Genomic DNA, 11271 nt, shown 5'->3' with positions numbered 1-11271 from the left:
GAAGGTTTGGTTATGTTGGGTTATGTTAGTTTAAGCTAGGTAGCGTCGTGAAACCACCAAAAACGACTTAGTCTAACGAGATAGTGTTGTTTTGTTGCGAGTACGAAACTGTGATAGCTGAAACATTGTGAAAGCATACAACACGGCGCGAACTAGCCAGATAGTGCGTCTTGTACCGTTACAATTGCGAACCTGCTATATTGTGGTATTCTCGTGAAAGCGCATGCAAGCAACGTGAAACCTTAAATAACGATGTCATTTAGCGAGATACAGCGTTCTGTACTGTACTAAGTTGGTGAAAAACTGTGAGGTCATACAAATATCGTAATTGGGAGCGAAACAGTGTAACAGAGCGTTTATTAGATAGAAGTGCGAAGGTTAGGTTAGGTTAAGTTATCAAGCGTTGTAAAACCGCAATAAACAATGTCAGCTATTGAGATGCAGTGTTTTTCACCATAACAAGTCGGAAACTGCGACATCTAATGTGAAAGCGCATGAAACCGTCGAAATGTTGCAGAAAGCATTCTAAAGTAGCGAGTAAAACGTTTTCTAACGATAGAATTATGAAGGTTAGGTTAGCTTGGGTTATGTTAGTTTAAGCTAGGTAGTGTCGTGAAACCACCAAAAACGACCTCATCTAACAAGATAGTGTTGTTTTGTTGCGAGTACGAAACTGTGATAGCTGAAATATTGTGAAAGCACACAACACGGCGTGAACTAGCCAGATAGTGCGTCTTGTACCGTCACAAGTGCGAAACTGCTATATTGTGATATTCTCGTGAAAGCGCATGCAAGCATCATGAAACCTTGAATAACGATGTCATTTAGCGAGACAGCGTTCTGTACTGTACTAAGTTGGTGAAAAACTGTGAGGTCATGCAAATATCGTAATTGTGAGCGAAACAGTGTAACAGAGTGTTTATTAGATAGATGTGCGAAGGTTAGGTTAGGTCCAGTTAAGAAGCGTTGTAAAACTGCATTAAGCAATGTCAGCTATTGAGATGCAGTGTTTTCACCATTACAAGTCGGAAAATGCGACATCTATTGTGAAAGCGCATGAAACCGTCATAATGTTGCAGAAAGTATTGTAAAGTAGCGAGTAAAACGTTTTCTAACGATAGAATTGTGAAGGTTCGGTTAGGTTGGGTTATGTTAGTTAAGCTAGGTAGCGTCGTGAAACCACCAAAAACGACCTCATCTAACAAGATAGTGTTGTATTGTTGCGAGTACGAAACTGTGATAGCTGAAATATTGTGAAAGCACACAACACTGCGTGAACTAGCCAAATAGTGCGTCTTGTACCTTTACAAGTGCGAAACTGCTATATTGTGGTATTCTCGTGAAAGCGCATGCAAGCAGCGTGAAACCTTAAATAACGATGTCATTTAGCGAGATACAGCGTTCTGTACTGTACTAAGTTAGTGAAAAACTGTGAGTTCATGCAAATATATCAATTGTGAACGAAACAGTGTGAGAGAGCCTTTTACGTACAAGTGCGAAGGTTAGGTTAGGTCAAGACTTGAAGCATCATGAAACCGCATTAAACAATGTTAGCTATTGAGATGCATTGTTTTTCACCATTACAAGTCGGAAAGTGTGACATCTATTGTGAAAGCGCATGAAACCGTCGTAATGCTGCAGAAAGCATTGTAAAGTAGCCAGTAAAACGTTTTCTAACGATAGAATTGTGAAGGTTAGGTTAGGTTGGGTTATGTTAGTTTAAGCTAGGTAGCGTCGTGAAACCACCAAAAACGACCTCATCTAGCGAGATAGTGTTGTTTTGGTGCGAGTACGAAACTGTGATAGCTGAACTATTGTGAAAGCAAACAACACGGCGTGAACTAGCAAGATAGTGCGTCTTGTACCTTTACAAATGCGAAACTGCTATATTGTGATATTCTCGTGAAAGCGCATGCAAGCATCGTGAAACCATCAATAACGTTGTCATTTAGCGAGACAGCGTTCTGTACTGTACTAAGTTGGTGAAAAACTGTGAGGTCATGCAAATATTGTAATTGTGAGCGAAACAGTGTAACAGAGCGTTTATTAGAAGTGCGAAGGCTAGGTCAGGTTAAGTTATGAAGTGTTGTAAAACTGCATTAAGCAATGTCAGCTATTGAGATGCAGTGTTTTCATCCATACAAGTCGGAAACTGTCACATCTATTGTGAAAGCGCATGAAACCGTCGTAATGCTGCAGAAAGCATTGTAAAGTAGCCAGTAAAACGTTTTCTAACAATATAATTGTGAATGTTAGGTTAGGTTGGGTTATTTTAGTTTAAGCTAGGTAGCGTCGTGAAACCACCAAAAACGACTTAGTCTAACGAGATAGTGTTGTTTTGTTGCGAGTACGAAACTGTGATAGCTGAAACATCGTGAAAGCACACAACACGGCGTTAACTAGCCAGATAGTGCGTCTTGTACCGTTACAAGTGCGAAACTGCTATATTGTGATATTCTCGTGAAAGCGCATGCAAGCATCATGAAACCTTAAATAACGATGTCATTTAGCGAGACAGCGTTCTGTACTGTACTAAGTTAATGAAAAACTGTGAGGTCATGCAAATATCGTAATTGTGAGCGAAACAGTGTAACAGAGCGTTTATTAGATAGATGTGCGAAGGTTAGGTTAGGTCAAGTTATGAAGCGTTGTAGAACTGCATTACGCAATGTCAGCTATTGAGATGCAGTGGTTTCACCATTACAAGTCGGAAACTGCGACATCTATTGTGAAAGCGCATGAAACAGTCATAATGTTGCAGAAAGCATTCTAAAGTAGCGAGTAAAACGTTTTCTAACGATAGAATTGTGAAGGTTAGGTTAGGTTGGGTTATGTTAGTTTAAGCTAGGTAGTGTCGTGAAACCACCAAAAACGACCTCATCTAACAAGATAGTGTTGTTTTGTTGCGAGTACGAAACTGTGATAGCTGAACTATTGTGAAAGCACACAACACGGCGTGAACTAGCAAGATAGTGCGTCTTGTACCTTTACAAATGCGAAACTGCTATATTGTGATATTCTCGTGAAAGCGCATGCAAGCATCGTGAAACCATCAATAACGATGTCATTTAGCGAGACAGCGTTCTGTACTGTACTAAGTTGGTGAAAAACTGTGAGGTCATGCAAATATTGTAATTGTGAGCGAAACAGTGTAACAGAGCGTTTATTAGAAGTGCGAAGGCTAGGTTAGGTCAAGTTATGAAGTGTTGTAAAACTGCATTAAGTAATGTCAGCTATTGAGATGCAGTGTTTTCATCAATACAAGTCGGTAACTGTCACATCAATTGTGAAAGCGCATGAAACCGTCGTAATGCTGCAGAAAGCATTGTAAAGTAGCCAGTAAAACGTTTTCTAACAATATAATTGTGAATGTTAGGTTAGGTTGGGTTATGTTAGTTTAAGCTAGGTGGCGTCGTGAAACCACCAAAAACGATTTAGTCTAACGAGATAATGTTGTTTTGTTGCGAGTACGAAACTGTGATAGCTGAAACATTGTGAAAGCACACAACACGGCGCGAACTAGCCAGATTGTGCGTCTTGTACCGTTACAATTGCGAACCTGCTATATTGTGATATTCTCGTGAAAGCGCATGCAAGCAACGTGAAACCTTAAATAATGATGTCATTTAGCGAGATACAGCGTTCTGTACTGTACTAAGTTGGTGAAAAACTGTGAGGTCATGGAACTAACGTAATTGAGAGCGAAACAGTGTAACAGAGCGTTTATTAGATAGAAGTGCGAAGGTTAGGTTAGGTTAAGTTATGAAGCGTTGTAAAACTGCATTAGGCAATGTCAGCTATTGAGATGCAGTGTTTTTACCAATACAACTCGGAAACTGTGACATCTATTGTGAAAGCGCATGAAACCGTCGTAATGTTGCAGAAAGCATTGTAAAGTAGCGAGAAAAACGTTTTCTAACGATAGAATTGTGAAGGTTAGGTTAGGTTGGGTTATATTAGTTCAAGCTAGATAGCGTCGTGAAACCACAAAAAACGACCTCGTCTAACGAGATAGTGTTGTTTTGTTGCGAGTACGAAACTGTGATAGCTGAAATATTGTGAAAGCACACAACACGGCGTGAACTAGCCAGATAGTGCGTCTCGTACCGTTACAAGTGCGAAACTGCTATATTGTGATATTCACGTGAAAGCGCATGCAAGCATCATGAAACCTTAAATAACGATGTCATTTAGCGAGATACAGCGTTCTCTTCTGTACTAAGTTAGTGAAAAACTGTGAGGTCATGCAAATATCGTAATTGTGAGCGAAACAGTGTAACAGAGCGTTTATTAGATTGAATTGCGACGGTTGGGTTAGGTTAAGTTATGAAGCGTTGTAAAACCACATTAAACAATGTCAGCTATTGAGATGCAGTGTTTTTCACCATAACAAGTCGGAAACTGCGACATCTAATGTGAAAGAGCATGAAACCGTCGAAATGTTGCAGAAAGCATAGTAAAGTAGCGAGTAAAATGTTTTCTAACGATAAAATTGCGAAGGTTAGGTTAGGTTGGTTTATGTTAGTTCAAGCTAGGTAGCGTCGTGAAACCACAAAAAACGACCCCGTCTAAAGAGATAGTGTTGTTTTGTTGCGAGTACGAAACTGTGATAGCTGAAATATTGTGAAAGCACACAACATGGCGTGAACTAGCCAGATAGTGCGTCTTGTACCGTTACAAGTGCGAAACTGCTATATTGTGATATTCTCGTGAAAGCGCATGCAAGCATCATGAAACCTTAAATAACGATGTCATTTAGCGAGACAGCGTTCTGTACTGTACTAAGGTAATGAAAAACTGTGAGGTCATGCAAATATCGTAATTGTGAGCGAAACAGTGTAACAGAGCGTTTATTAGATAGATGTGCGAAGGTTAGGTTAGGTCAAGTTATGAAGCGTTGTAGAACTGCATTAAGCAATGTCAGCTATTGAGATGCAGTGGTTTCACCATTACAAGTCGGAAACTGCGACATCTATTGTGAAAGCGCATGAAACAGTCATAATGTTGCAGAAAGCATTCTAAAGTAGCGAGTAAAACGTTTTCTAACGATAGAATTGTGAAGGTTAGGTTAGGTTGGGTTATGTTAGTTTAAGCTAGGTAGTGTCGTGAAACCACCAAAAACGACCTCATCTAACAAGATAGTGTTGTTTTGTTGCGAGTACGAAACTGTGATAGCTGAAATATTGTGAAAGCACACAACACGGCGTGAACTAGCCAGATAGTGCGTCTTGTACCGTTACAAGTGCGAAGCTGCTATATTGTGATATTCTCGTGAAAGCGCATGCAAGCATCATGAATGGGTGTGTCAGCTGGCCAACGGTCAACATGGCAACTAATCCGTTCCTGTTCTACATGCAGATTCTACTTTTTGCTGGAGTGACCAAAGCCAGCGCATCTCAAGCAACAACGAACATTACCGATGAAACCACGGCGGCATGCTGCGACAGCGTATGGTTTTCGCTAAACTACACTGAAGATGGGATCAAGTCACGTGCAGCGCGGTCTACGTCACCGGACCCGGCTTTAAATGTACCTCGTCGCACGGCTTCCTTCAGTGGGTGTGTCAGCTGGCCAACGGTCAACATGGCAACTAATCCGTTCCTGTTCTACATGCAGATTCTACTTTTTGCTGGAGTGACCAAAGCCAGCGCATCTCAAGCAACAACGAACATTACCGATGAAACCACGGCGGCATGCTGCGACAGCGTATGGTTTTCGCTAAACTACACTGAAGATGGGATCAAGTCACGTGCAGCGCGGTCTACGTCACCGGACCCGGCTTTAAATGTACCTCGTCGCACGGCTTCCTTCAGTGGGTGTGTCAGCTGGCCAACGGTCAACATGGCAACTAATCCGTTCCTGTTCTACATGCAGGTCTGTAACACTGCGTCTTCCTGTAAATCCAGTAACCGCTGTTTTATCCAGCTGACATGCCCAGAGTGTTTCAGTGCTATAGCTATGTTTGTGCAGGATTTCGCATGTGCTTTGTTGATTCTTTGCGGTGATATAGAATCAAACCCAGGTCCTACCACCGAAGAATTGCTCACTGAGATTCTAGCGGGGCAAAAGGTGATACAGAAAAGGCTCGATGAAATTGAACAGAAATTTAAGGTTGTCGACTCGACAGCCTCTCTTATTAAAGAGGTCTCCTCAGTCACCCACCTTCTGGACAAGAAAGTGAAGGACATGGAAAAAAAGTTAGTCGACCTTGAGGACCGCGGGAGAAGAAACAACCTTTTGGTGTTCGGCGTTCCAGAAAAACAGAATGAAACACAAGCAGACCTTGAGCAAAGTGTTGTGAAAGGTATTTTCGAAGAGGTACTAGGCACAAAAATAACGTCTATCGAAAGGATTCATAGGATAGGCCGTAGTCATAGTCGCAAACCTCGGCCTGTAATCCTAAAGTTATTTGACTACCGCGAAAAGATTAATGTTTTGAAAAACGGCTATAAGTTAAAAGGACAGCGAACTTCTATAGCAGAGGATTTTTCCGCGTGCACTAGACAGAAAAGAAGAAACCTGTGGGAGAGCACAACTGACATCAGAAAGTCTGGTAAAAAAGTTAAGCTGATTCACGATAAAATTAAAATTGAAAACAATCTTTTTGAATGGGATGACAGCCAAAAAATGAGAGTTCTTGTTCAGCGCAAGAATACTAGAAACGAACAGTGACCAGCGGTCGTTAATAAACCATTCCTTTGCCTCCAGTTTAATGCTCGCAGTATTGTGAATAAAGTTGACGTGCTGGAAAGTGTTATTCTCTCGTATAAACCTCAGGTAGTCGTAATTACGGAAACTTGGTTGCACAATGATATATCCGATTCTGAAATCGTCCCGCCAGGCTACGCTATCCTTCGTAATGATAGAAGCTCCCGAGGGGGAGGAGTTGCCATTCTTTACCAAGATACGTTACATATAAACAGACTTTCCCCTATAGCTGGTGTTGAATGTGTCATCGCTAAAATATGCCTGAATGAATGCAGCTTAGTAGTAGGTGGATTTTACCGCCCCCCAAATGACAACAGTACATTCTTCGAGAAACTAAACCAATTCTTATGTGACAACGTCGTCCACATCAATAATTTTTTGATAGCTGGTGACTTCAATCTGCCATCCATTGATTGGAGTAACGAAATTCCGGAGCCTCTTAGCACTGTTGCAGAACAGTTAACTGATCTAGTTTTCTTTCATAACCTTTCTCAGTTAGTCAAAGAGCCAACTCGCATCAGCAACTCAGCGAATTCTATCCTAGACCTTTTTCTCGTTAGCAGAAACCTGCTTAGTAAAGAACCCGTAGTTGCCGTTCTCGATGAAATATCGGATCATAAGTTGATTACATTGACACTGAATCTTGGCCATGTGCCTAAAAAGAAAAACGAAGTGCGTGTTGTCCCGGTTTTCGCACGTGCAAATGACGTGGGCATTTTGGATGCAATGGATGAATCGTTCTCAAATTTTCTTTCTTTCTATCAATCAAGTGATTGCAGTATCGATGAGTTATGGCTATTTTTCAAAAATCTCGTTCTTAAGTGTATCAAAGATTTTGTCCCTATGAAAAGTAAAAGCATAAAAAAATTTTCAAAACCATGGCTTACTAAGGAAGTTGTTCGCCTTGAGCGCAAAGCGAAAAGGATAAGAAAAACGTGCCGGCAACGCCCCTCTCCTGCGAATGTATCGAAACTGTGTGCCATACGCTTGGCTCTTAGGGACAGTATCGCTGAAGCTAAAAATTACTACTTCAACGTGACATTAAAAAACTTTCTCTACACGGCTCCGGCTAAATTCTGGAGACATTTTTCCTCAAAGCAAAAATCGCAGTTAAACCTTACTGTGAACGGTGGCAACGTGTCGGATAAACTACAATTAGCATCGACTTTTAACCGCTTTTTCTGCTCCGTATTTGTACAGGATGATGCTAGTGACCCATCTTTCATTCCTGCAAAAGATGCTCCGTCTATAAGTGATATTTTTGTGTCCGAAGAAGGTGTGCTGTCACTGTTGTTAAAATTGGACACAAAGAAAACTCCTGGAATTGACGGCATACCCAACACCTTTTTAGTCAGGTACGCTGAATGGTGCTCCAAGTACTTATGTTTAATATTTAAAAAATCGCTCTCAGAAGCTCAACTACCAACAGAATGGAAGTACAGTAAAATTATTCCGATACCGAAAGGTGGGGACTCGCGCCAAGTAACTTGTTACAGGCCAATCTCCCTACTGTGCTCCTGCTCAAAGACGCTAGAGCACATAATTTTCGCGCACATATCGTCGTTTCTGGAAAAGAACAACCTTATTGATAATAGGCAACATGGTTTTCGCAAAGGTAAATCTACAGTGACGGCACTCCTTGAAACCGTGCATGATTTTGCTGCTGCTATTGATGCTCAATCTCAAATAGACGTGATTTTTTTGGATTTCCAAAAAGCTTTTGATTGTGTTTCGCATTCAAAACTAATAATAAAGGTTAGGGCAATTCTAAAGAATACTGCATTAGTATCGTGGATAGAGGCCTACTTGCGCCACAGACAGCAATGTGTTTCAATTGATAATGTTTGCTCAACTCCTGCAGCTGTCGGGTCGGGCGTTCCACAAGGGTCGGTGTTGGGGCCGTTATTCTTCCTAATATTTATAAATGACATAGTTGACCAGGTACCGGTCAAAATTAAACTATTCGCAGATGACTGCGTAATTTATCACAGAATTGACAACCTTCATGACCACGTCCAACTAAAAGAAGCTCTTCAGCACGTTGAGAAATGGTGTGAAACCTGGCAAATGAAAATTAACCCCCAAAAGACCGTTCTCATGAGGATAACTAGAAAGAATTCACCGCTACAGCTTAGCTACAGCTTAAATGGAAGCGTATTATCCAAAGTAAAATCTTTTAAATACCTAGGTGTCATACTCACATCGGATCTTCGGTGGAATGAGCACATTTCTTACATAAAGAAAAAAGCAGTAACTAAACTAGGATACTTAAGACGAACTTTGCGCCAAGCTCCTCAAGATATGAAGCTATTAGCCTATAAAACGTTTATCCGACCAATAATCGAATACGCATCGATAGTATGGGACCCTCACACGAAAAGGAACATTGTCCACTTGGAAAGTGTTCAAAGAAAATCGGTACGCTTTATTTTTAATATGTACAGCTGGCGGACATCGGCAAGTACGTTAGTGGAAAGGGCTGAATTGGAACCCCTGGAATTACGACGCCACACGGAAAGACTAGGGTACCTATACAAAATTTATCATAATAAAATAGGAATAGAAAGGGATCATTTCATTCAACCTGTAAGTAAGCGAATCACACGTTCTCATCACTCAAAAAAACTACGAGACTATAACTCCCGAACAGATGTATTTCACAACACATTTTTCCCACGAACAGTAAGGGAATGGAACGAGCTCCCAGCCGATGTCGTGGAACGCATGACCACAGCAGATTTCATTTCAACACTTCAGGCTCATTTGACGACTGTGTAAATGTACGAGTTTACTAATCTTCTTTGTATATGTTCACTTGTGTGTTTCTACTTTTATGTATCGTCACCTTATATGTAAGGAAATACATATATTCTTTTATTCCATGTATGTATTACTGGCATTTAGAATATAATGGTTACAGTGTAGTTACCTACTGCTGTGATGATCGATATAACTGATGATATTATTGCTGTAGAAGAGTACCTAGTGTGAAGCATGCCGTTATCGCTTTCTTTTGCGCAGTATGTATATATATCATCTTTGTATTCCCACTCCTGCTTACAGCCTTTTTTAGGCTAGCAGTATTTTGCAAATAAATAAATAAATAAATAAATGAAACCTTGAATAACGATGTCATTTAGCGAGACAGCGTTCTGTACTGTACTAAGTTGGTGAAAAACTGTGAGGTCATGCAAATATCGTAATTGTGAGCGAAACAGTGTAACAGAGTGTTTATTAGATAGATGTGCGAAGGTTAGGTTAGGTCAAGTTAAGAAGCGTTGTAAAACTGCATTAAGCAATGTCAGCTATTGAGATGCAGTGTTTTCACCATTACAAGTCGGAAAATGCGACATATATTGTGAAAGCGCATGAAACCGTCATAATGTTGCAGAAAGTATTGTAAAGTAGCGAGTAAAACGTTTTCTAACGATAGAATTGTGAAGGTTAGGTTAGGTTGGTTTATGTTAGTTCAAGCTAGGTAGCGTCGTGAAACCACAAAAAACGACCCCGTCTAAAGAGATAGTGTTGTTTTGTTGCGAGTACGAAACTGTGATAGCTGAAATATTGTGAAAGCACACAACATGGCGTGAACTAGCCAGATAGTGCGTCTTGTACCGTTACAAGTGCGAAACTGCTATATTGTGGTATTCTCGTGAAAGCGCATGCAAGCAGCGTGAAACCTTAAATAACGATGTCATTTAGCGAGATACAGCGTTCTGTACTGTACTAAGTTAGTGAAAAACTGTGAGTTCATGCAAATATATCAAGTGTGAACGAAACAGTGTGAGAGAGCCTTTTACGTACAAGTGCGAAGGTTAGGTTAGGTCAAGACTTGAAGCATCATGAAACCGCATTAAACAATGTTAGCTATTGAGATGCATTGTTTTTCACCATTACAAGTCGGAAAGTGTGACATCTATTGTGAAAGCGCATGAAACCGTCGTAATGCTGCAGAAAGCATTGTAAAGTAGCCAGTAAAACGTTTTCTAACGATAGAATTGTGAAGGTTAGGTTAGGTTGGGTTATGTTAGTTTAAGCTAGGTAGCGTCGTGAAACCACCAAAAACGACCTCATCTAGCGAGATAGTGTTGTTTTGGTGCGAGTACGAAACTGTGATAGCTGAACTATTGTGAAAGCACACAACACGGCGTGAACTAGCAAGATAGTGCGTCTTGTACCTTTACAAATGCGAAACTGCTATATTGTGATATTCTCGTGAAAGCGCATGCAAGCATCGTGAAACCATCAATAACGATGTCATTTAGCGAGACAGCGTTCTGTACTGTACTAAGTTGGTGAAAAACTGTGAGGTCATGCAAATATTGTAATTGTGAGCGAAACAGTGTAACAGAGCGTTTATTAGAAGTGCGAAGGCTAGGTTAGGTTAAGTTATGAAGTGTTGTAAAATTGCATTAAGCAATGTCAGCTATTGAGATGCAGTGTTTTCATCAATACAAGTCGGAAACTGTCACATCTATTGTGAAAGCGCATGAAACCGTCGTAATGCTGCAGAAAGCATTGTAAAGTAGCCAGTAAAACGTTTTCTAACAATATAATTGTGAA

At 40.6% G+C, this 11271-nt stretch overlaps 1 protein-coding gene across 1 annotated transcript; it reads left to right on the top strand.

Annotated features, from left to right (window-relative positions):
- The first annotated feature begins 5304 nt into the window (after positions 1–5304).
- LOC142790094 (uncharacterized) lies at positions 5305–9814 on the top strand. The gene is made up of 2 exons (XM_075885108.1): positions 5305–5554; positions 5617–9814. Exons 1-2 carry the CDS (start codon positions 5528–5530, stop codon positions 6670–6672), a joined length of 1083 nt encoding a protein of 360 aa, XP_075741223.1. The 5' UTR covers positions 5305–5527; the 3' UTR covers positions 6673–9814.
- The last annotated feature ends 1457 nt before the right edge of the window (positions 9815–11271 follow it).

Source organism: Rhipicephalus microplus, unplaced genomic scaffold, assembly GCF_043290135.1.
Source record: "Rhipicephalus microplus isolate Deutch F79 unplaced genomic scaffold, USDA_Rmic scaffold_70, whole genome shotgun sequence".
Classification (NCBI taxonomy): domain Eukaryota; kingdom Metazoa; phylum Arthropoda; class Arachnida; order Ixodida; family Ixodidae; genus Rhipicephalus; species Rhipicephalus microplus.
This window is presented reverse-complemented; position numbering and strand designations above follow the sequence as displayed.

Excerpts from the sequence above, each read along its gene's own strand:
- LOC142790094 (XM_075885108.1), top strand. The coding sequence starts at position 5,528 with ATGTACCTCGTCGCACGGCTTCCTTCA. Across the intron at positions 5,555-5,616 it reads TCGTCGCACGGCTTCCTTCA|ATTCTACTTTTTGCTGGAGT; the intron begins GTGGGTGTGTCA and ends TTCTACATGCAG.